The sequence below is a fragment of the Gymnodraco acuticeps genome, unplaced genomic scaffold (genome assembly GCF_902827175.1).
Source record: "Gymnodraco acuticeps unplaced genomic scaffold, fGymAcu1.1, whole genome shotgun sequence".
In the NCBI taxonomy this organism is placed as follows: domain Eukaryota; kingdom Metazoa; phylum Chordata; class Actinopteri; order Perciformes; family Bathydraconidae; genus Gymnodraco; species Gymnodraco acuticeps.
The window spans coordinates 2,744,607-2,771,539 of NW_022990270.1; the positions used below are offsets into that span (position 1 = coordinate 2,744,607).

The 26,933-nt window shown below is 42.3% G+C and overlaps 1 protein-coding gene across 4 annotated transcripts in view; it reads left to right on the plus strand.

Moving 5' to 3' along the window:
- The window catches only part of LOC117549173 (SH2 domain-containing adapter protein F-like), a 99,337-nt gene that overhangs the window by 56,663 nt on the left and 15,741 nt on the right, over window positions 1-26,933 (plus strand). For 2 of the 4 annotated variants that reach the window (XM_034220826.1, XM_034220828.1), the window contains exons 3-4: window positions 16,379-16,594; window positions 17,464-17,562. In XM_034220826.1, the coding sequence (XP_034076717.1) occupies window positions 16,379-16,594; window positions 17,464-17,562 (315 nt within the window). The remainder of the gene's footprint in view (window positions 1-16,378; window positions 16,595-17,463; window positions 17,563-26,933) is intronic. The other 2 variants (XM_034220827.1, XM_034220829.1) reach the window with 1 other exon arrangement.

Below are 26,933 nucleotides of genomic sequence, written 5' to 3' on the forward strand. Positions count from 1 at the left end.
ATAAATTATGCTTTTAGGACGTGAGTCTTGAGTCTTAATAGTGATCAAATGCCACTCTTCTAATTGAATTGTCCTGCAGGCATTACACGGCCTATGTAAGTGTATCAGGACTGGAGCCAAGGGGAGGCTGCAGAGTCTGTGCTTCAAATAGACCATGAATGGCTAATGAATGTTATAAATGAAGCCTGCTAATGCAAGCGGACAGCCATTCAAATGCAACCGTTTCAAGGTAACAAAAAACATTCCCCCCTCATTCGCAACAACTGCTTCATCCATTTCATCCATCCATGTGTTTATTCATGAGTTCTCGGAGTCGTCAATATTCTTCGGCCGCATCTGCCACTCCATTCCTTGTGTGCTATCAGGACTCGCTGGTGAGCTGAGCTCCCTGTTTCGTAGGCTGCCAGCAGAAAGGTCAGCCATCATTTAGCCAGCAGAGATTTTGCCGGTGCCACATCCTCCACAGTGTGTCCACAAGAATTTACACAACAGCAATAGAAAATGTCAATACACAGAGAGCATGGTGATAAGACCGTTCCGACATTATTCTACCTCGTTGTGATTTAGAGGAATTAGCGATGTACGACTCATGCTGTTTTCTTCATGAATGTGTACTCTCAGTTTTTCCTTTGGCTCTAGCGTGTGAAGGAAAGACTCACAAGTTCTGGAGAATCTGAGCCAGAAATGAAAACGGCCCCTCCTGTTCCTGACAGGATTCTGGTAGCTTCCTGTGTCTCAGCAGGAAGTGCAAGAAGTCAGACTTCTTAGTCTTTCATCTCCACGCCCACAGGACTGGAGGCTCTGTCTCCATGTGTTTAGTTGGCGGCTTCATACACTGTTCGAATAGTCTGCCTTCATTTGTTAGTGCGTCTCTGACTGGCTCACTGCGCGCGCACACACACACACACACACACACACACACCACACACACACACACACACACACACACACACACCACACCACACCACACCACACACACACATAGTATTACAGACACATGGTATGGACTCCAAACTCCCACTCAGCATACATCAAAAGTGTCTTACATTCAGACACACACACACAGAGAACACACCAAACACACACACAGAGAACACACCAAACACACACACACACACACACACACACACACACACACACACACACACACACACACACACACACACACTGAACATTTCCTCGTACCTAATTTCCTGTCAGCTCCTTAGAGACTCCTTATCCTTACTCCTATGTTTTATTCATTGGAGAAAACTGAGAACCGGAGTTAGAATTACACTTGTCAGAGGTTAACGGCACAACTGCGCGTAGCTGAGAGATTATGACTGTTCCACATTCACCCACCTCACCAGTATGGAATCCAGTGTGTGTGCTCCCTGAAGAGAGCGGATGAGCAGCCGTCTTGAGGGAGGCAGCAGGTGCAAGAATGTGTTAGCAGCTCTGAGCGGGATGGGTCTTGTCAGCCCACCCTTGGCATACTGTAAGGACTGGAGGGGGGTGCGGCGACAGCATGACGTACCTCCATGGGTGTGTGAACGGTTGTCTGTCCCTGGTATGCACCTTGTGTATTGTACGGACATTTATGCCAGTCATGTGTGCCCTCACATGTTACTACAGGCCTAATATTAGTGTGTGAGCCGGCTGACCTTTCGTTAACAGAGATTTGTTTGAGTGTAGTCACCCACACAGCTGGGGGAGGAATCCAGAAACCTTCCATTTGCTGGTTCTCTCACCAGCTCTATACCAGGCCAGCAGCATATATGTATCCTTGTGAGGCCCTGCGTGGTATTTTAGACCTCAGTAATGGATGGTTTTATTCTAAGAGGTGGAGTTTTTAATATGTGCGCGTCTCTTTGTGTGTATGTGAATAATTATGGTAGAAAATGGGTGGTGTGGTTCTCCTTTTCGTATAGCATGACGTGTAGAGGGAGATGGCTTGAATCAACACTGGCATTCCTTTACGAAACACGCTCGACAGCTGCTCATAACCCTGTGATAACACGCTCTCTGCCTTAGTGACAGAATGAGCTTCATCCCGCTCAACGGTCAGCCTCGTTGGGTTTCGCTTGCATCCACATTTTATGAAAGAGGGTTTGGCATTGAGGAAGGCATTCCTGCTGGGGTTGAAGGATGCAGCCAGACCACATGGAGGATGATTACACTCCTGAGGGAAACAGCGGATACAGTGAGAGATGGAAGCCTCGTTGGGCACATCACCACTGCTTGTTCACCTACCTCGTTTGGGTCATTTTGTTTATCTTTTCTTTCTGGGTTTGTCTTTAAAATCATCAAAAAGTAGATTTCCTGATACATTTTCTTCATTTTGAAACTGCATGGTCATGAGTTAATGACTATTAAGCAAGTTATTTTGACTTATATTGCCACATCAACCACGGCTGCTACATCAGGAGGAGTTGACCCATAGCTGGGAACTCTTATCAACTTTGTACTGCAATTCTTCTTTCCACAATGGCAGAGGCAAGTTATTGGATCCGGGAAGGGGATGAGGCAAAGATTACTCACTCAGCATCATACATTGTTAATGGCAAGAGTGTTTTTATGGGATTGAAATTGACTTTTTAAATGCTTGGTCCAAAGATACTCTATGGGACATTTCCGTGCAACTCCCAAACAAGATTCCAGTCAGATGTTTATGACTGTCCTGCAACAGTGACTCTGACTTTCCTGAAATTCTGGGCTGGCAGAGATCTCTCACAAAGTCGTAGTTTTCTTGCAGTGTTTTTTTTGTTTTCTTTCGGGCTTGGGCTATAAAAGGCTGACGGATGTTTGGCAGAGTTTCCCTAGCGACTGCTGTTAGTGGAGAAGCCCACGTGGCGCGCTGCAGCCACATGTCTGGGGCCCGGCCAACATAGAGGCGTCATAAAACTCAGGTATGCGGCCTTGCCCAGCAGACACTGACATAGTAGTATTACGGTGTAATCATTGTTCAGCTATGAGACTAATGAAGGCATCTGTTTGTCTTTCCTGCAGGGATTTGTTTTTAAGACTTAACATTTTACTATTACATTTTGAACAACAAAACTGAATACAGCCGGTGGAAAGCTAGTTATTTATAGCTGTTAGCTCGTAGTAGCAGAGTTTCCATATTGTTGTTATGGTGTATTCAAGCTCTATTCAGTTAGTTAAAGCATTATCATGATTTGTTCAATGTAATGTTGTAAAATTGAGTTATTTGAAGTGTAAATATAAATTAGTCAGGAAATGATGGCCCATTTTTAAATGGCAGTATGGAAATTGTAGGATTGTAGAGGAATCCATGTTGAAGTACATTAGAAAAAGTGTTTTTTATTATTATTGAACTGGTATTGGCTACTTAATCCTGAGATTGTGCAATCCCTATTGGTTGAAGGACCACTTTGCTTAACACAATCATATACATATTAAGTAGCTGTCTTATGACAATAATTACTAGTGCAAGTGTTAACATTTTCATATAGGTGACAAATACGAGTTAAAAAAGATGTACCTAATATGTAACAAGTTATGACCTATTTCTATGTAATATTATCCAAAGGGAGCGATAGTGTAAATAAGCACTGTTAAAGAAAGAGAAGACAGTAATCAGAATTTGGTTGCAGATATGTCATATGGCCAGAAGCAATCACAGACATCCTGCCTTCAAAATTAAATATGCTAATTCCAATGGCTTTTCTATTACAAGCAAATATTGGCAAATCGGTACTTTGATCCGAGGTCACTGTGGAATACGCCAAAAATCTTTAAGGCTAATTCCACGAACCATCAATCAGCAGTCTCTAAACCAGTCGTGCTCCTGCAGTGTATCAACTGCCATATGTAACCTCCCGTGTAAGAATGGCAGTGCAGCGGGAGGTGCTAAAGGCTTTGCTCATTAGGCAGCAATAGAACTAGCTTAGTCAAGGTTTACATTGCAGCTTGTTTTTTCCTGGGTAATCAGTTTTGTTTACAAGAGCTCATTTTCTACAGGGCACCCTTGGGGACAATTTGCATTCATTGTTCAGTCTTTTGGAGTTTTGCTGTGTGGTTGATTCATTAAGGAAAATGAGTTTGCCTTTATTGGACAGCTCTTTGTAGAGTCTGCATAAAGCAAATTTGAAAAATATTTAAATTAGGAAGTTCATTCGGGGGGAAACTAAAGAGATGTTTGTTATATGCTGCCATGAAAGCGGGATTTGTGTTCTCTCTTGTTTGATATTCCACCGTAAGCACGCGTCAATGTTAAGTAGTTCACTCGTATATCAGCCTCAGTTGGCCAAACAACAACATACATTCGCAACAGAGTATAAACGTATTCCTGACAATCGAAGCGACATCCTTTCTTTTTGCTAGTGTTGTGTCTTGTTTACTCCTTAGGGAAAGGTGCTCAGCAGTATTGATATGTAAGCCCTCCCCATGCATTTTAAAGACCTTTGATTAACACTGAGCCATGTGAAATACTGAAGACATCTCAGAAACGCAGCCCATGTAAAAATGATGCATCTTCCCATGCCGTGTTGTCAAATATTGACTTAAATGCCAACAAGGGATCTTGATTCTGATACCGTGTGACAAATCAATCAAATAGCTTATGAGAGCAATGAAATGTCAGGGGTAAGAAAATGTAAGAAAATAATATGAATTGAATGACAAGATGAAAGGTTTAATAAAAACTAAATGCAATACATGCCTCTCATGGACCTTCTGCAGTATGTATGACATGTTCATAGCCAGAGAACAAATGGTATAATATAATATTCAGCATGGGAGTTTATTTCCAAGAAAAATAAGATGCGGAACCATTTGCAACAACAGTTCTTATGTTGATTTTTCTTGTTGAAGTAGTTCAAAACATGCTAAAAATACTGAACGTAAAGGTTTTTCTAACCTGCATTATGGTTTTTTTCTATTTCTTCAGCGTTGAGCTTGAACTCAATACCCTGCATATCTCCCATGTCCTCAGAGACACATTGGTGCGGAAGAAAATAATGCAAATGACCATCTGCTACTCTGTGTTCGTTCTTCCCGTCTGTCTCTGTACTGGTTCGCACTAAACTGCACCTGCATGGAGCTTGGTTGGCATATCTCTGCCAACTGGTGGGCATGTGGGTTAGACAAATCAGGGGAGGACACATAAGGACTTTTTATTTTCTTCACCGACATTAACATCTCCGTCTAATGTCATGATGTTTTTAAGACTAATCTGCTTTGGTTACATAGCAGATGCATACAGTATATGTTTACTTCACTTCTCTGAGTATCAGTAGCTTTCCTGTTATGTCTGCTTTTTTTAGTTTTGTTTGTAAAGTTGCGGGTAGGTCATATTTCATCTGCCTCCCCTGCACCGCTCTCTATGCGCTGTCAGATTGAATCAGCTTGGACAGAGCTGAGAGGTCTGACTGGACTCAATAAGCTTCTCTCCGGGCTGTCTTATGTAATGGAGGCTGAAGAGGACATACTGCAGAAACACACACACACACACACACACACACACACACACACACACACACACACCAGCACTTCAGACTATTGGTCACCGGGTACAAAACAGGGACCAGAGTGGGCAGATATTGTTTAGACAGAGCAGCAGAGAGGTGAAGTGTATCATATTTATCAGTATGCATACTCAGCCTTTTGTGCAGATGGTGATAAGCTGGTGTAAACAACGAAACAGCCTCAAGCGAGATCCAGACATTTGTTCAGTAGGTTTTAATTAGACTGTGGTCAATTGCAGCATCTCATATCTGAGAGTATGACTGGATGCAGTGGATGTCAGACATTGAGCAATGTAGTACATCCCATAAAACATGCAAAACAAATTAACTTTATCCAGTCTCACAATATTGAGTTGGAGTCTTGTCTAGCTTCATATTCTAAACTAGACTACAATTTGTATAGGCCGATCTTAGATTGCCTGCATTGAGGTATATATTGTGTCAAAGACGGGAACAAAAGCATAATCTAGCACCAGAGAAATGCTTGGTTTTCAAACATGTATATCCTTCATTTAGGCTGGTCCATATGTTGGTATTATATTATATATGGATCATATTATCATGATATTGCAATAGTGTTGTCTTCATGTTTTTTAAGGCATCATCGTCATTACTGATGATAATGTATTAATTGCCACTGTGTAAATATGTTATGAATGCACCAATACTCAACCCTAACATATTGTTGCAATGTCATTATCGAGGTATTGATAAAAAATATGGTGATATTTTATATAATGTATATTGCAGTTTTAAAAGTGGGTTAGGTAATTTTGGAGAAACCAGCTCGAGTGCGCTCGAATTTGAAAATACACAGCCGGAAAAAATCTGCCACTTCCTTACAGAGCCCCTCCTCCAGCACACACGAACGCGCACATGACCAATGAGGGCACGAGATAAGTTTGTGCACAGATGGAAGGCTGACAGGCAGGTAGGCCATCCAGTTACTTTAGCCGGGCCGGCACAGATGATTGGTCGTGCTTTTTACAGCGCCACGGCTTCCACAGATGATATTTTTAATGGATTTATTGTCAAAGCATTTAATGTATTCATTGCTATCGGGATGTTACGAGCATTCCATGGAATATAACAAAAAGTGTATCTCGAGCCGGTTTCTCAAAATGACCTACCCCACCTTTAACTCTATCCATTATATAACTCTACTCCCATAAATAATTTCCAGTGTTTTAAATATTTTGAGCACCATTTGAGGAAACACATAGTTACCATTTAAAACATTTGAATGCCATATTTTGCAAAAGCAGACATTAATCAAATGATACTTGAGATGTTTGGCAACAAATCTGTTGCTCACTGACCCAACAACACCTTTGTGAAACAGCCAGCTGAGGCTCGACCTCTCCTGTGGTATGAGTTGGTGTCAGAGTTCCCATTGTTTAATCTATTTGCGGTCATGTTGGGTTTTGTTCGCTCAGACTCCAGGTGACAGCGATCAGGTCACACACAGTCGTGTAAACACTGTTAGCAGTTTACAGTGGTAATCCACCCTTACTGTATTTACCTACTGCCCGTACAGTCATCTGGGGACCGCCTACCTGAAAACCTGCTCTAATCTGAAGGTCAAAACAGAGAGTGAGGTCACTGCTATGGAACTATTAGCATTGCTAAAGCCCTATAATGCACGATTCCCCGAGGACATGCACGCCCTGTGGACTGGAAGGATTTGTAAACGGGTCACAAAGCTGCTCCAACATAAGTAGCCTTCTCCGATAAAGGGAACAAATCAATAACAAGCACCTTCCTATCTGTTACCTTTTAGCTCTAAGATGCAACCGTTTCTTACGCTGTTGAACTAGTTACACTATTTTTCTCTAATTTGCTGCAGTTTCACCCTCTTGTTATGCTTTATAATGAGCCATGGCTTTGAAGTTCAGGAATAGTATGATCATGCTTTATTTTGTAAGTGCTCTTAGGGTGTATTTCTAAGAGTCTCGAGAGATTAGACATGCTGGCGTAGAGGAAATAGTAAAACTGAGGTCATACACAGTTCAGGTTGTGTAATGTTGCCACAAAAAAGGATTTGCCGCTGTCCTCGGTTTTAACCTAGTTTGTGAGTAAAACATGTCAGCGTTTGAGCACGCATCCATCCCTGCTAATGAAAGGCAGCCCAAGGAGAGCAGAGTGACTGTCAGCTCTGCTCAGCGTGGAGGTGATGGAACTTAATTTCCCTCAGATTTCTCGGCTGCGGCTTCTGTCTACATTGTTGTGCTGCAGGGAGAGATTATCAGATTATCTGACAATAAGGAAAAGCGACTTAAAAGATGGATAGACTTAAAAGTATCAGACTCTTCCCCACTCAGTACGACGCCTATTAAAGTGTACAGCTGTGTGGGGGCTTTGTTTGAGTCTTAGCTTTGCAGATGGCTGTTGAGAGAAATCGTTGGAGATCCAGCACCAGGATGATGTTGCGCTCATACTGAAAGATTCCAAATACCATTGTGTGGGAGAGAAGCTTTTAGACTTTGCAAACCATTTACATGCATAACAATCTATACTGTATAACACACTGCAGGAAAGGTAACCCCCCCCCAAAAAACCTTATAAGGCCCTTTAACATATTAACCAAGACACTGCAGATTAAAATCTAACATACAAATATCTATAGTCACTGTGACTTCATACAGACATGACCTCCGTCTGACCGATGTCTGCATAATTCCAAATCTCTTACAGCGCTCCACTTGTGCTACAAATTGGCGCAATGTCATATCTTTCTCAATTCTCTTCCCCACAGAGAAGAGTAGTCTTTACTCCCCCTGAGGGATAGTGAGTGAGTGAGTCAGTTGAAGGTTGAAGCAGCGAAGTGGTGGGGGTGCAAGTGGTTCTTTGCCGAAGGCCTATCACCATTAATGGGCTATTGCCCCCTATGGGGTGGGGGCATGAAGTGACTATTCATCATAGCCACATCCACGTGTCATCAGAACCCCCTCCTCTGCGACCACACACGCAGATTAGGCATCAGGACAAGAGGCACTCACTGGCACGGCTCACTCGTGCTTCCTTTCCTTTCTCCTCGCCTCTGTTTATCTCCTCTCCTCTTCCCAGTTCCCTTCCCAGAACCAATCCCATTCCCATGCTGTGTTCCCCTTCCAGCAACCATTCACAACCTGAACTCTGGTTGCACTCTCCTCTAATCCACCGCCAGTCTTATCTCAGCACAGGAACAATAGCCGCAGCTCAGAACCACAGCCTGCAGAAAAATAGCTCCACTCCCACAAGGCACTAGGACCCTCTGCATCCAACAGTCACTGCTTCACATTAAGTCTTCCACACAGCGTGTCGAGTAAAGATTCCAGCTTCTGTGTTTGACTGTCGTCCAAATTGCATTTCTATTTCTGCAGTGCAATTGACGGCAGCGGTGAATGACTAATCGCCTCTGTACTTATGTCGCCTTGTCTTCGTGTTGATCTACTGCTCGTCTCTTTGTTGTTCTCTACAGAGTTGCGAAAGTTAGCTGCGAGGCAGGACTATTTTGTGATTCATGTAGGTAGACGGGCACCTTTCCAAGCAGCTGTCCTCATTCATCTCCTATTAATGAGCTTTCACCTCAATCCTAACGAGCTGTAATTGCGAGTGTGCCCCGCATAGGATCGATGCCACCGTCCATGCAGGGGCGCTGCAGTGGAAAGGCATTTGCATAGGTGAAGCATTGCCAGTGTTACACAGCCAGACAGCATCAAATCACAGGGGACCTCTCAAGGGCATTACATCATTCTCCGTTAAACAGTAAATCCAGTTAATCACTCATTACAGGATGTCTGACTTTGTTAATTAGCAATCCTATCAATGATAACAGGAAAATAAATGATATCCCAACTTTTTCTTTCTTACCTCATACCTTTCTGAAAAGTCCTGTTTATAGCTAGTGGCATTCTCAAGGGAGGGGTGGTCCCCTGGTCGACATCAGTCAAATATCGCTACAACTATGTGATGGATTGCCATGACATTTGGTACGGGATATGCAAGTTCCCTCGAGAATTGATTGAAAGGATTTTAGTGATCCCCTGACAGCAGGTCAAATCGTTCTCTTACCCTGTGAAACATCTATATACTTGATTATGTTGAATCTTTGATCTATTTTCTAGGACATTTGATATAGACATTCAAGCTCCCAAGAGTACAAATTGTAAAAACATTGTTCTCCTGACCTTTCAACTATGTGCCAGGATCACATACTTAGGTTTATACCAAAGTAAATGCACAACTAACGCCTCGCACATGCTATTTGGATGACAGCTGGCGAACATGAACTAAGATGGTAAACATGTTAGCATATTAGCATTCTAATTTGGGCATTTCCTTTTTAAAGAACCATGCTTACACACAGTCTTAAAGATAATTGATGTGTACATACGTTTAGCGTGGCTTTACGCATACTAAAGGGATGAGATACAAGAAGTTATCACACAAAGAACCAATAAGGCTTCACTGAAGTGTTGCAACATGACCCAATACTTTGGAAGCATCCCTTTAATTTAATAAAGTGGACTACACGTATTGGTCTGCTAGTCCTGCCCCTCATAAGTAACAGTTATCTTCCTCAGAAGTGAGCTTTCCACTGATGTGTGTTCATTATCTGCTGGATACGGAGAACCCTTCACTGCTGTGCATAGTTATTATTCTTGCCACTCTCCTTGTGTGTCTGTTTCTCCCCCTCTCTCTTCCCTTCACTCCCCTCGACTTCCTGTCACAATGTCTTTGTTTATTTCTCCCTCAGTGACAAACTTGCATCACCTGCCTGTCTCTAATTTTCCATCTTTCCCTTCCCTTTTTCGATTCACTCCATGTCGCTCTTTGTCTCCCTGCAGTCTCCTCCGACGCTCCTCTCTCTTCCTCTCTCTCTGTGTCTCTGTTACTTTGTCTGGCTTACTTCCGTCATCAGCCGCCTCCTTCTTGTTTGTTTTTTTATTTGTTTTTTTAAGTCATCTCTTTAGGCTTACTCCTGCTCCAGTAAGGGAATGAATCTGTATACATGTCAGCATATTGAGGAAGACACCCTTCAGCTTCTGTTCCCCCAGGACATCTGGGAGAACAGCAGATTTACTCAAACACGAGTGCACAGACCCATACAGACATGCATTTACTAGGATAGTACGTGTAACTGGCTTTAAATTAGTTTCTATATCCTGTCTTTGAGCAAATTGATATGTTTTTGTTGCTTGTTTGAAATTAAGACCCGGCTCTCTGAGTCTGCCTAAAAGCGCCTTTCAACATCTGTTATGTGTCGAACGACGGCTTCCAGCTGAAATAGAAACAGCATTTTTTAAGAAAGCACAAACCAAAAATAGTTCCACAAGACCAAAATATTCTCCTGTCTGGGCCAAGCATGAATAGACTGTCTGAGCTTTGGCTCCCAGGCTTCCCAAAAGTATTCGAATACGTGTGTGAATGTGACAGACAGGCAGGCAGAGACCTCGCAGTGTACCCAGTACCCAACGAGAGCTTGGCACAGTGTGAGCCAGGAGGAAGAGGGAGACGGAGAGAACAAACAACGTGGCTGCTTTTGTTCTGTCTGCAGGAGGCTGATGGAGAAGCAGCAGCTCACTGACAGACACACACACACACACACACACACACACACACACACACACACACACACACACACACACACACACACACACACACACACACACGCTTGCAGATGGACAAACCTGTGACAGAAAGACAGGAGCGTGTCAAAAAATCTAAGCTGCAATTGCAGACTTCGTACAAATTGTCTCTAAATATCAAATAAGGAATATCTAAATTATGCAGGCGTATGTCAAAAGCACACATGCTAATTCATTCCTTTTGTCTTTGCTGCTTTTGTTCCTTCATAACACACGAGACGTGAAAATGAAATCAAAATTGGAGCGAGATTTGAGCACAAAGCTGACAGGCCTGTTTTGTCTTTGCTTATTGTTACTATTCTCCCAGTGGTCTGTGGAGGATAGCGTGCGCAGAAAGCCTCCTCTCGGCTCCAGTCACTACGCAGAAAGCCACTCAATGGCAGGCCGCCACGGGTCAAGGAGCAAACACCTTCACTTGTCAGCCAGAATCTCAGACTGACACACAATACCTGTGGGTGGCCCCCCCGATACGGCTCAAACCACTGACTGAGTTTGACTCGGCTCACTCTTCACAGACCTGGGCCATCACACAGAATGAATCAAAGCTATAAAAAAAGTCTCACTGCCGCATATGAGCCTCTGCAGCGGCTTTGTTAATCAACCCTGCAGCTTGCTTTAACATGTGGCTTTGTCATGGAACAAGCTTCAAACAGTCACACATAGCTAAGGTTACTACAACACTATTAATGAGGAGCTCAGCGGCAAGGCAGGAGTTCAGTTATTAATGCTTTTAATATAGGGCTAAACAATTATTGTAAAAATGTAATATTGTTATATTTTGTTAATGGAAGAAATATTACAAAATACAGTTTATTGGTCCCGGTCTACAAATCGTATTCTACAAATTTAAGAAGACATTTTAATAATGCAAAAATACTGCCAAATCATCATATTGCTATTTATGGTTCAAGTCATTTTTTTCTTGAACATTTCAATCCGTGTGAATCAGAAAAAAAGATCCCAATGCATTTATCTTAAGTCTTTACTTTAAAGTTTATAGACATTGATAGTTGCACTTTAATGTACACTATACTCCTTGACCCTTTTCCCTTTTTTAAATTATCTTCAGATGAAGATCCAACTTGTTGATAGCCGCGCTCTCTGAAGTGACAATACACAGCTTTAGATTGTGTGAGTGACTGAGCAGGGGAGGAACAGGCAGAGCAAATCCTTGAGGCCTGGATATTTTCTGGCTATTGTTTTCCTGGGGTGTAAAGTCAATCGCATTTAATCCTTCAGTAGTGCACAGAAGATCCCCTCAATCAAATCCAGATATTCCCTGTGTGTCTGCAAGCGCTTGCAGCTGCAATTTCTCTCTGGCTCAGTAGGAGTGGGTGGCATTCAACCACAGAGGCAGATAAATGTGTTTTCCCTTTACATATTTGAAGCTTAAGCCAGGCAATAAAAGCACACTTTGTTTGATACTTTCTTTCAAATGCAATCACTTGTTGGCCATAATGGAGAAGGAATCGGAGTGGTCTGGACGCTGAGGGCAAATGGATGGGTCAGTCCTTTATGTGCAGCAGGATGCGGCTGCCTTGTTGGTTGCTGTTAATGTTTTTGATTTAATCCAGAGCTATCTTTCTACCCCCGCTCTGCCATGATCATATGCCCAGAAGGCTTCATCTTACATCTTGTAGTAAGTGGGACAGTAACCCCCCTGGATTCAATGCATGGACATTTTCTTTTCTCTCCTATAGGATACATCTCTCTAGTTCATGAACCAGAAAGAAAGATGATAACAAAGACTGGATCTGTCACTTTCAGAGCTTCTCCTCACTGCTTCTGATTTCGTGGGAGCTTATATTCAACCCGCTGCTGCTTTACAGTTGAATCTTTATGAAAGCCAGTATCCGTGTCTTTTCTCATTAGGGAAAAACGGTTTGTAACTCCAATGCAGATGTTTGGTTTTACAGCAGTATGCTCTACTATTCCCCCACAAACACATATTTTCTAGTGGCACTAAACAGATGGTTGTGGTCAGTGCTGCTGCTGCTGCTGCTGCTGCGCCATGACTGTTGAAGCCTAGTGGAGTGTGGCACACTTTCTGGATGTTTAATTGTTTCTTGAAATACACTTTGGAGCAACAGCTTTTCTGGCTGCATAAATGGTCTTGAAATATCTCCTTTTCTTCACCTTGTAAAAATACTGGGACATTCAATTAAATACCTCCAGCTTTTGGGGGTATGAATGAAGGGGTTGGCAAATGGTATTAGAGAGGAAGTGCAGCATCTGGACAGGAACTCTGACATCCGGGGAGGGGGAGGGTGTGGTGTCTGCCCTCTGACCCTGAACAGAGGGTAGAGGTCAAACACAGAAGATAGACTGCAGCTGTGTTGCAACATGCAACCCCACTGTCATGCCAATCACTGTAATTTACCTAGACAGATGTATCCCCGCCCAGTTTACCAAGCAGGCCTTAACAGGAGCTGACAGAGAAAAGGAGGAAGGAAACAAGGAAGGAAGGGAGGATGAAAGAAATGTAAAAAGACGGTGCTAAGAAGTCGACAAGGCTCCTATCTGCACACGCGTGCCTCATTCCAAGGAGCTAGCATGGGGTCTCAACCCACCGCAGCATTTTATCGAAGGCAACATGCCTCCTATTAAAGGGTTCTTCCCAAAAGGTTTACCCACCAGCACCACCAGTAAGGCCCTCCTCCCATCCCACTATCATTTGACATCTTCTGGCAGCAATCCTTCACTTCATTCAGCCTCTTCCAGAGCTATTTGTTATTCTGCGGGGGAGGTAGCGCCTAATCATGCCAGAATCTCGTAATACCAACTCTTTTAACTGCTGGATCAGAGAGTGTGAGTTGCGGGATTACGCTGAGATACGGAACCTGGCAACCCCACTTCACTCCACCCCTCTGCCTCCACCACCACCAGCGGGTAGCTCCATTAGGCTCAACGCATTGCTCATTTTCCCGCTAGAGCTCCCTTGGGCTAAGAGGCAATTATGCAGTTCTGTGGCATAATATTTCATTCGCTTCACATTGCATTACTCTATGGAGGTGCTGGCCACTAACAGCTTCATGTGGCCCAGGAGGATGGGTGCAAACTGCTAACAACTTTGTATGAGTAAGGGGAGAGGGGAGGAGGGAAATGAAGACGAGGAAAGTTTTCAAGGGCACAGTGCTTTATCAGGAATCAGGTCTATTTCTACTCCTAAGCATGCATCTTAGTTTAAGTCAGCAGAACATGAATACAACAACATTAATACATTCACATATTACACATTAGTGAGTCCATTGTTCCGTATTATATATGTAGGAAATCATATGCAGGCAACAGTTTGACATTTTCAAACATCTTTTAATGTGATTTAAGTTCTCTGAATTATGATTTTCATAGCCTCTTTGAAAATGTTCTAGATAAGCTTGGCTGCTGTATGACATTAAATATCTCATACAGCGACCAGGCATCCCTCAAGCCAGTCTTTCTTATTCAGGATTTCTTATTATGTTTACAGTACAAAGGTGACATTAAGTCCAAATATACACAAACTAGAGATGTGGACATTTGCAAGGTGCATGTACTGAGGAGCCTTTCAGCATGGTGTGAGGATTTCTCAAGGTGAATGTCATTATGCCCTCGTTCCCTTTTGTAGACTTTGGTTGGTGAAGTCCTCGTCACTTTAAGATACAAGTAGCTTTTTCGTCTAATAACTTCTGTTCTGGCACTGCGAGTCCTCTCCTGCAGTCCATCTTTGGATGAGTGGCACACGCTGCTAAGTAGCTGCTTCAGAGAGGTTGTACTTCAAGCTTTTGAGTTGAATATATTAGATAGTAATACAGTAGAGGAGATCTCTAACCTCCGTCTTTGGTTTGTAAAGGTTTGAGGAAATTGTCCATCTTGAGGGCTTAAGTATACCTATGTTCAAACTGCAAAATATATACTCATTCAGTATGTATTGCCCACTAAATTAATACATACATATTGTATAACTGCAGATTGTTGATACAGCAAGATGAATGATACTCAGTGTTCACTTGTAATGTTTCATAATGTATCATAGTTCCCAAACTAGATTATTAACACTGAGGAACTTGGTGATTTGGGACACTTTTTGATGCTATCGTAAAATAAGTTAGTTTATCTTGATTTGATATCTTGAACATATTAATACTACTAACATGACAGGTGAGAATGTATATTCAACAGCTAGAGACTTTGAATGTTTAGTACGATGTTCATATTTTTGGGGTGGGAACAAGGTTAACATAAAGCGCTTTCTCTTCATCTCTGTTCTGACTCAGCAGGCACGTGCCGCCCGGGGCCAGGCTGTTGTGTGATTGTCCTGTACTTGGGGGGGTTACATTATGTGCTTTTGCAGGTGCTCAGCCCTGCAGGCCCCCCGTCTTCTCCCCTTTATTTCAACACTCACTTCTGCCTTTCGCTTCTGTCACCAGTTCAGCAACAGCAAACTGTCACCATCATTCACTTCATGTAAGAAGCCCCTTCTCTACCACTCGAACATCCAACCAACATGTAGAATAGATATGTCTTTCAGTTGCTGGTTGGGGATTTGAGAAATAAAATGAGGGTGAGAGATGCCCAACATCCATTTATATTACTGAAAGGCTTTGTACCTTTTACTTTGGACCTTTTAGTCCCATGTCATTGTCAAGATTTGAAATCCCTTGCTATTTGTTGTTGTATTTATTTAGGCTATAGTTTGATTGTGAGGCATCCAGTCCATGTTCCCAGTCCACGTTCACTTTTCATTGATGCAGCTCAACACTTGGCCATTTTTGGACAATTTTAGTGGACACTTAATTTCCTCAGCAAAATAAATTAGCCGAAAAAATTGCAATTTAATAGTTTATAAACGTTGTGTCTCCCTTTTGACCTTCTTCAGTTTATTCTGCGATGCCTGGAAATGTTCATTACCAGCCATAACATAAGTGACATTTTTGCTTGGATTACAGCTGCTGTCTCATTTTAAGATACGCAATGCTATTAGTGCACTTTAGCCTGACAACTGTCATTGGCTGTTCATTTAGTTACAGAACAGCGAGCATGCAAGTATCTGGATCTCTGGGCATTAGGGCTCCTTTGTCGAATCAGTTGAAATATCACCAAACATTCATCAAATGCTACAAGAAATGTGCAAGTCAGGCTTTTCAAAATGTGTTGCTTTAGTGTTCTGTAAGTGCATCTACCGTCATAAATCTTCCTTTCTCACATGCTGACGGTGTTCTGCCCCTTGGAGCCATTTCATCTATAAAGTTTTATTACAGAAACCCAGCATTAACGACCAGTCTTTCTCCTTGTTTGTAGAAATACGATCTGGGGGGCGAGGAAATAAGGAAGGATCGGTGCGGCAGCTGCCCCTGTACGACACGCCGTACGAGCCGGCGGAGAACGGGGGGGACTCTGACCCGGACGTGCGCTGCCCCAGAGAGAGCCGGCTGCCCCAGGATGACGAGCGACCCCCCGAGGAGTACGACCAGCCTTGGGAGTGGAAGAAGGAGAGGATTTCCAAAGCTTTTGCAGGTACGAAAATAACCACGAACATAATATATGACACAAGAAACCAAATCATATAAATACTTTATTTCTCCAGCGGGAAATTGGGCTTAAGGAGAAGTAGCTAAAACAAAATGACCGTAGAAAATCACACACTCTTTGCTCATAATGCATACACATAACAGGAGCAATTTGTTCTTGAAACATACAGATAACAAGCTTTTTAAATCCCAATCAAAACACATGTATAGTTTAAATAGTTGCAAACTCCTTCAGCTCTTCCTTTTACATACAATAAGTACTGTTGTCAGAAGCTTAGACAGTGAATATAACCGTGTAAACTGATTCATGTTAGCGATGACTGCATTTCTGTAAGGGTTGCCTTTTTTCAATTTCAAGCTTTTAACACAGTTTACTTTCTGCTTTACTAACCCAGGTGTCTGCTTTCCCAGCGCTAACAAATTCAATTTTGGCTTCTGTCAGGTTGTGAGGGTTCTGCTGCTGCTGCTTTTACACTCCCTGCTAACGCTTCTTTTTCTCTGCCTCTGTCAAAGCACCAGCTAAGTCCTCTTGCAGGTGTCCAGTCTTCTGTTTGCTGTTTTGATCCAATGGCTGCCTGTTTAAGCTAAGATGATTCTGCTCAGGGGGGCATGGTGCAGGTGCATGTAGGTGCAGGTAGTCACTGTGGTTTTAGAGCTTCAGCATGGCTAACACAGCCATAACATCAAACAGGGCTGTTCCTGGAAAGAAAACGGCTTTGGAATATAAATAGTGCACCCCAAATTATGAAAAAAGCAAAGCCTTTTAACTGATATAACAACAGAAAATCAGCAACCCATGACTCGATTTTTCATCGCCCCTTCTCTCTTTATATTTGTCTTTTTATCCTTGAACAGCTCTGCTTTGTTATGACTGCATTAGCTACGAGGGTTCTGTAAGTGGCACTGGATCAAGTCCCCACGGAGGAAAGGACTGCAACTCTAAACCCCTCACAGGTACCATTGGAGACGGGGCTGGGGAGTGTCTCTTGTCTGTCTGTTTACTCATCTTAGACTTTGATGTCTGCACCTTTTATGGATTGCGGTGAATCGTGCTTTTTCAGGTTTATTTTGTACTGAAATCCTCAGCACACAGGCTAAAAAGTCCTTCAGAATTGATGTTAAAAGCATGTTTTGCAGATAATAAGCTGTTGTAAAGTTTTGCTAAACACTTCAGAAATGATCAAATTAAAATCTACCAGCACATTATGTTAACAAAAAGTCAGCCACTTCAAATGCAAATCGCCTTGATTAAAATGGCATTATCAGGATGCTTCCACTGTGAAGTGCAATAAGTGTAGTCACACTTCTTGGTGCTGTAGCTGAACTTTTCACCCCACTAACTTTAAGGCTATTGTGGACAGAAAACACTTAAGTTAAAGAAAGACTGAAACTGTTTTTACTTTATTGGGATGTTCTGCACACAAACCTGACTTGTGCTCAACTCACCAGGAGGACTAAATCATCCATCAATGAACTCTTTCTTTTTAATTAAAGCTGAGGCGTTTGGGGAAATAAGTTGCCAAGTTTGTGATTAGTTTTTTCTTTAATCTTTGGAAGAGTAATTGCGCTTTTCCGAGGTGTAAATGTAATCTCACCGAGCAAGACACAATATGAGAATAATGGGTATTTTTCTTCATTATGTTTTTTGATGACATTCTATTATTTTTTAACTACAATTGTTTTGTTATTTCCATGTTTTTGTCCATAGTGTGTCTCTTTTAATTTCCCTTTCTGTTTTCTGTAGACACAGCATTCGATTTGTGACACTTTAATAAAGTAGCATGTTTTAGTAGAGAGGATGAGAGCGAGATTAAACCCCTGAGGTGTTGATTGTGAGTTGGATGTAGTCGGATTTATCATTGTATAAATATTGGTGGGTAATATCTCCAAAATATTTATATTATATTGTGCGAAATGTTCAAAAGCCTTGCGTCACTAAATTATAAAACCAACTCAAGGACGCTAAAACACCCCCCACTGTGAATGTATTTAAATATGAGTATTTTTGTATCTCAACTCTTAGCTTCATTTTTGATTTAGATCCAAACATTTAAAATGGGATCTTTTCATTTTTTGGCTCCTCTGATAGCAATTGTGTTGCTTTTGTTGAGCTGGCTTATGATTGTAATTCTCACTTTGTATATGTTTTATTAGTTGTTACTTTCAGTTGCTAGCTGCTAATGTGAAAAGAGGCAGATATGGTGCTATGGTGGTCTTCACTGTAGGATGTAATGTGTTTAAATGTGTGTGAAGTCTCTTATGTGGCATTACACGGTAGCAAGCTCATCAATCTCATTTATTGTAGACAAAAAAGGAGGCGTAAGGGAGTATTTAGTGCATACTTGCAAGTGATGAGCTTTATACCAACCTACTGTACCTCCTAAGGTAAAGATAGTAGCACCACTTAAAACCGACAAGAATAAATGACTTGATTTTTCCCTTTTTGAAGACTCGGTAATCTTATCATTTACATGTTCAGATGGAAAGAACCAGAGCAGGCTTTATCTCTCTGAATGCACACATCATATGTCTGTCTATTCTTTACCATTGTTCTATGTTTTACTAATGTTTCTGTCACCCTTATTTGTGTTTCATGTGTATATCTTGGCACTGAGGTCTTCATATGAGTCTCTCTGTTCTGCCTCTGCCAATGATTAGCTAAATAAGTGATGCTGCATTCTTAATCACTTTCTTCTTCTCCCTCATTATTTTTACTCAGAAGAGTTTGTGTAGGGCGCTGTTTACTAACACATCCCTCTTTCAACCCCCTCTTTTACAGATAGCGTCCCTCTTTTGATGATGATTAATTGAATTTCCTTTCGATGTCAAAGTGTTGGCTGGGAATCGGGGACGATACGTCTTTAGGTTAAGAAGAAAGCCGCGAGTCCTTTTTTGATTTATTGCACGTCTTCATTCTGCGTTTCATTCTGGCAGATATAATTACCCTCTATTTGGAAGACAGAAAGAGGAAGAATGATGGGAAAGGCGTCTTTGGGACAAGCCTTGTCAACATGGGCTTGTTTCTGTTGCAGGTGTCACTGTAGACCGGCCTACATCAAGAGGCTTAGAGAAAGTTTCCCACCTTTCAAGGCTCGAGCATATGCGCCTGCACCCGAGGCTCTGATCTTTGCAACCAGCTTACCTTCAAATGTCAAGAAATGATACACTACTTGAGCATTTAAGTCCACTTGTGAGCCAGTTCTTTAGCAATGTTGACAGTCCCAGATTACCAATCAAACCCTTCTCACCCGTCCCTGTCTATAACAACCAGAAACCATTAAGAACAAACTTGGCTGAACAGCTGTTTCACAACTCTGATTTAGAAGTTGATGTCATACAAACTTGAAAGTCTTTGGTATCACATTTCTCATAGGGGCAGTATAGAATTGTCTTGCATTTGTACTCAAAGCAGGGTTATCTGGGGTTTATGAAATGTTAGACTGCAGTCATGACTCATGAGGTCATGGGCTTTACTTTAAGTTCCAGCTTGATGCGTCTGGACATGTTTGCCCAAGTAGTTGTGACATCCAAGTTGGGATTGGATTATGGTTGATAAAGAGTTGCTTTCTGTTGACGAATCTGTTACTAGATATTTTTGGTCTCTCAAATTAAGGCCAAGTGACTTTAGTGGTTAGGCTTTTTCAGAGATACATTTCCTGAAGTTGTTTAGGTGTTTGAGCCCTTTTTAGGAAAGTAGTCCCTTTTGAGACTATTTCCAAAAAAGCTTAATGTGAGTTTAGTTTAGGATACAAACCAAAAGCGTAATTAAATTAAAAAAAGATGTGAACATATAACATAAACCACCTATTTATGATGGATGATAACGCATTAGTGTATCGTTTTACATTTGTATACCCTTTATTTCAGTTCATTGTGATTTCTTGACAACCTGTGTGGTTATCTGACTGCCCTTACGGCCCGTCCACACGGCGGCGTGCGTTGAAGCTTCAACGCTTCTGCCCATTCACTTTGAATGGGATGACGTCACACTTTGCCGAACTGCATTGTGGGAGCTTCGCTTTGCTCGCGTTGCTCGCTTCAAAAGTTGAGCAATGTTCAACTTTTGAACGTCAGCCAATCAAATCATGTGCCAGTACAAGCTCTAACCAATCAAACCGCGTGCTTGTGGGTCCGGGGTGGGAGATTAATGTGATTGGTTGTTGGTCGAGTTTCAGACACGCCCACCGGCAAGCTTCAACACACACCGCCGTGTGGACGCTGCATTACTGTTTATTGTTTCATTGGACCTTATGTACTCCAGTATGGTGATGTTGCCGTGTCCCCAGATGTCAGCAATTAAGTTAGTATATATAAATATTTTCAGGCAACTAATTCAGGCCTGATTGAAGCACTTCTGTAGGCAGAAAGTCACTAAACTAAACCAAAGCTCCCTGTGTTAGGTTTCTAGAGAGCAATTTCCCCTCGGTTATGTGTGTAGTTGCTGGGGCGCTTTATGACTGGGTAATATCAATGAGTAATGATACTGCTCACCGTTTGGATTTTAGGGACACTATTCTGCGCTCATCAAAAACGTTCACAGTTTATATTTCAACAATTACGTGGGGAATGAAAGTGTCAGCAAACAAAGTATTAGCTGATAATAAAAAAAGATGCACAACCTTACCAAGCCATTGAGTGGTTTCAGAGGGGGGTGGGGGATAAAATAAGAGCTGCCTACGCCCTCCCACCACACTCTAATACCATCTGCGTAAAATACTATTTGTCTTCATTAATGATGGAGGAAGGAGAGCAGACTAATGCAGCCTTTTTCCTCGCTCGTCTCTATCGCTGCCTCACTCGCCTCTTCACAACACTTACGTTATTATTCACTGCCGGGCTATCTACTGACAGGTATGCAATGGAATTTGAATTCCCTGCCTTGTTAGGGTGTTGGGGGGTTCTGTACTTGCGGTTTGGTTAATCACTCATCCCCGCTGTCCCCCCAACCCAACACACTGAACCCACACTCGCCACAGCGTCTCTCCTCCTCCCTCATGGTAGCTGAGTGGGTGATGGATGAGCAGTGAGGAAGACACATTAGAATTTGACCACATGACGAAGCCTGCATGTGGGCTCGCATGTCCGTCAGTGAGCCCTTTTTGCATATGGCTCGCTCACTCACACACCCAGACATGGCCAGGCCGCCATCGGAAATCTGAGCCTCATCACAGCAGGATTGGGATCGAGAGCCATTGTCACTTAATCTCCTTGCCCTCTGTTACCTGCTACTAACTCCTTTCCCTTGGCTCCCAGCCAGCCGGGTACCCTGCATTTAACACGGGAGATAAGAGAAAGCGCTCTGGCTCGCTCCCTCAGGTCTTGGGGAGCTTTATGTTTTTTTTAATGAATCTTCATGGGCTTAACGACCCAGAAAGCTGAGGCTTAAGTCTAATGTCCTAAAATAAATAATTGATTCAGTTACAGTCCTGCGCTGGCTTTGCACCTGGGTTAAAGCCAGCTGTTTTGTGGGTGCCATGGCTCGGTTTCTCTCTGCTTCCCCGCGCTGTCTGTCACTCCGCAGCCCTGTGTCGTCCTCCTGGCCTCTGCAGCAACACCCTGCTGATAACCTTCCTGACAGACCTCTTTCATGAGCGTGTGCTGTGTTCTTTTTACCCAGCGCTGCCACACGTCTTATCTTCACTCACACACATTGGCCACACACAACCACACTGTGAACTTCCCTCACAAAGTATGGATGCTCCTCCAGCGAGCCCGTCCCCCACCCTCCCGAAATCTCCTGCTGGCCGGCCGTCACTAACGCATCTCCTCCGTCAATCTCAAGATAGAAGAGCAAGGAAAAGGCCACTTTTCATTTTTAATGCAAACACACAGTCTTTCAAAACAGATCTGTGCTTTGAAAGAGAGCAGGACCGTATAATGTGACGGATACAGTATGCAGAGAATTATGAGGTGGCATTTCAGTTCCCCCGGAGCATTACACAGTTGTTATCTGTGATGATTTGGGTGTCGCTGGGTGGAACAAACACATCTTCAGAAGAGGCTGGTTTTGTTTGCTCATAATGTGACGCATAAACATCGCACTCTTCCAGCTTGTTCTGAATATGCATGCAATTAGCCAACCAAATTAAGCAGAACTAAATTAAATGGCGTTGGTGGAAACAAGCATAGCTGGTGATTTATGGTGCAGCACTTTACAGTGATGAAGTGCCATGGGCTAATGAAAAGCCTGGGTAAACAAATACCTGGCCTGAAAATAGATCTTCTCCTGGAAGAACAAAGGGAAGGTAAACACAGATTAAAAAGGGACCATTGTTCAAGTATTCTCTGGTTCTGTTGATGAACTGTAGTCAACACACATGCTGTGAAACAAATAATTAATCAGCTGCAGTGTGTTTATAGCTGACTGAATGCCCCCCCCCTCCCATCATGCTGCTGATCAACCTGTGTCCAATCCACGTGACATCCAGCCAACAACACACGTTTCCAAAGCAACACACTGTGTTCCAATTCGAGAATCGTTAACAGCCTACAGTATTTCCCTATGTCAACAGCAGGCGATGCGTACTAATATAGATCCAGGATTTTGCAGATGAGAGATGGCATATTGATCCAAATGCAGTCAGATGGGACAGAGTTGTAGAAATCTATTAATATATATGCATTGTCCTCATTAATTTGGCTTAACCTTATTTCTGTGTCTTTTCATTAAAAGGAAGCACCAACACTGCTACCAATAATTCAAATAATTTGGGTTAAATTGTATATAATATTCATATATTTGTACAGCTATATTTTGCTACATAGGTTTGGCTTAAAGTTCTTTACAATGAAAAGATTACCAACCAATTAAAAGACAGAAGGTCACAAGATTCATCGTGAGTGGAATTAACTTTTTCCACTGATATTTACATCCAGTTCAACTTGACTTAAGTCCCATCCCTGTCATTTCCAGTTATTTTAATACTATTTTATACTTGATCTTATTATACATTTGTATTTCTCTTGCTTTGTCTATGTTGGCACCATTATACACCAAAGCAACCTCCTTCCATGTAGAAACATACTTCGCATTAAACCCAATACTGTTCTGATCCACAGAGCTGATATATAGTCGAAATCTGTATGATTAAAACAGCTGTAAACCATTTTGTGATATTATGATAGCTTGTATATTGATGTGTGAATCAGCTTTACTGATCTGCTGTTGTCACCTAAGTCCTGAATTCGGATAGATAGCTACAGGTGTGAAAAAGCACTCATCCATGAGGCACCTAAGCATATAAAGCCAATGATTATTCCAGACTTTAGGGGATGGCAGAATTGTTTTAATGGTGTTACAAAGTGAGGGAGAATGCAGTCACCCAGAGTTTTAAAAAAAAAAAAACAGAATATTGAATCAGCCTGCCTTAATTTCCACATTTCTAAATACTATTATTCAGCTGTGCCACGGAGCGAATCCAAGCCACACTCGCCCACATCGTCTCACAGTGAGTCTGCAGAGTGGAGGCAGCCTTCTGCTCCCCAAACAATTACACGCTAATCTGCAATGTGAAATGAGTATTAGGCTTTTAATCTCATAGGAAGAGAGTCCCCTACTTCACCCCAAAGTAGTGGAAGTTATATTAGCTGCTAAAGTTTCTGACCTTCTGTCTCCGTCTCCCAGCCTCCAGCCACAACTCTCCCATCTCTGCCATCAGTTCAGACCGCAAGCAGCTCCTCCTCCCAGACACCTTTCTTCAGATTATCCCCCTGACACCGCGGGTCTAGCTATTTAATTGCTTGTCGGATTGAATATTCTCCAGTTTCCCCTTCATCTAGCCCGCTGATATTGCTTCTCATTAGCATGTCCCGTAGCACTGCAGCTGTAATTCCTTGTAGGGTTGAAGATAGACACGTCTCTAACATTATGCTCTTCTGCGCACTGAAAACTAGCCTCTATGCGAAACATTACAACACAGAGACACACTAATGGTTATTATGAATACAGATGCATTATGTTCCTATTAACTGAAGTAGCAAGGACGACGTAATTTAAGTGATACTCAGTGGAAAATACTGACTGATTAGCAGTCTTGTGGTTTTTTCTCACAACGTTTTTATATTTTTTATTATGTACATTTATGTTTCTCTAACCAATGAATGCTGAACAAATCTACAAAAATTATAGAATTCCAGAATGTATTGACGTGTCCTGTATTTAATATGTTCTTGCTGATTTGCTTAAAGCCTCTGTCACACTGTCCCGAAATGTACACCCGATGGACACACGAATATTGAATTGTGAATTTCGCACGAAGATGGCCCCGAACCACACACGAAGGCAACATTTACATTACATTTAAGACGTACAACTGCAACGAAAGTAACACAAACAATTATGTTACAGTACTATGATACTGTACTGATATCTTCAGACTTTGTTCTTTACTTTCTCCGTCTTTATATGTAGAATATATTAAGTGTTCTCCTTAATGTTGTTTCCATAGCAACAACAACTTCCTGTCAACTCGCCTTCAAAATAATATATTATATCCTTTTTAGTTTCACAGAACACAAATTGGGTTATTTACATAATATGTTTACATGATTTTGTTGTGCAATAAAACAACCCGATGGACACACGATAAAGGAAATGTTCAAATTCGGCTGTGATCGTAGCAACATCGGGCCATTCGTGAGGGCATCTTAAGCCTTTGTATGACCGCTGGTGGAGTTTCTCAGGCTCCGGCAGCGACTTCGTGAGCGGTGCCAAAATCTTTGGCATGCCAAAAAATTGCCGAAGGACCTTGCGAAGGTTCATTTTTGTGTTGACTTCGTGTGTACATTTTGCCCTTCGTAAGGCCATCGTGAGGGCATCTTGTTATCATCGGTGCCATCGGGCATTCGCCCCGATCAGAGTGAGGGTGAATGCACCGATGGCACCGATGATAACATGAAGATGACACGATTTTACAAGATGCCCTCACGAGTGCCTTACGAAGTTGTCGCTCACGAAGTTGCTGCCGGAGCCTGAGAAACTCCACCGGCGGTCATACGATGGCTTAGATGCCCTCACGAATGGCCCGATGTTGCTACGATCACAGCCGAATTTGAACATTTCCTTTATCGTGTGTCCATCGGGTGTCAATTTCGGGACAGTGTGACAGGGGCTTAACTGACAATCTGTTGCTACTCTCCGTCAATTTGACCTCGTCCAACGCGGCGGCCAGGTACGAGGGTAGACTAACATTGAAGGCTTTTTTGCTAGTGTCATCCCATAGTTATCTGTTCCATTAACAAGCGTAATGTGAGCTTTTGGCCATGACTTCTTGAAGAGTTATCCTGGGTTGAAACCACATTTTCTTGGTATATTATTGTGAGTTTTTCTTTTTTGGTCCCTTCCCCGTTGTAGTTTTGTTTCTATTCTTTTGTTTTTGTTTTTCTTGGTTGGAAACTTTTAGTGTTTTGTAAGCTTCCAACTGTTTGTGTAGACTATAAAGGCATTGGCTACCATCAGTGGAAACTGTTTTGACGAAATCACACTATTGTCTTTGATCTACTGTAGTAACATCTCCAGCACCATGGACAGTGACATTACTGCAACTTTTCTCACTGGAAGATGAGTGTATGAAGATGTATGTTAAAAAGAGTGGTATAATTAAACAGGCCACTTAACTTTCAGAGGATGACGAAAAGCCTTCCCATCTCCATCCTATTTATAAAGTATGCTCAGCTACTAACAAGTGGCTTGTTCAGTGATAGATATGCTTTTGCTAGGGTGCTCAATTTACCCTGGTAATACCCCGGCTGGACACGAGGCATGCATTATTTAAAGGGCAAAGCCGGGGAGTGTCCACTGCCAGGATGGATTGCTGTGAGGTAAATTCCAGTGAAGGATATTGTCTACATTGTTGTTTATCTTAATATAGAAGCCTTAGGTCTTTCAAAGAGTAAGAGCAGAGTGTATGCTGAACTGTATCAGTGACCATCTGTAGCTGAGCTCAAGGCAGTCCTATATATCACAGTCTGCACTTTGAAGTACAGCATTGTATTCTTGAGGGCTGCCTCTTATGTAAGTCTGTCATACAGCACATCATGCATTACTTCTTATAACAGTAGCAATTGAGAACTGTGCAATGCCATGTTTCTAATGTATCTCTGGTGAGACTTAAGATCCTCAGTCTGGATTGTCGAGTGAGAGCCATTGGAAAGGGGAACTCTTTAGGTAGGGTTGGGGTTTATTAGCACTGTATATAATCTAAATCTGCTTTGAAATGTGGTTGTTGAGTCCTTTAACATTCCTTCTAGGAGTTAAGTTTCAACCTTTGTAAATACCAGTTGACCATTACACCGTAGCCCTTTAGAAATCGGCCTAAAATGAAATC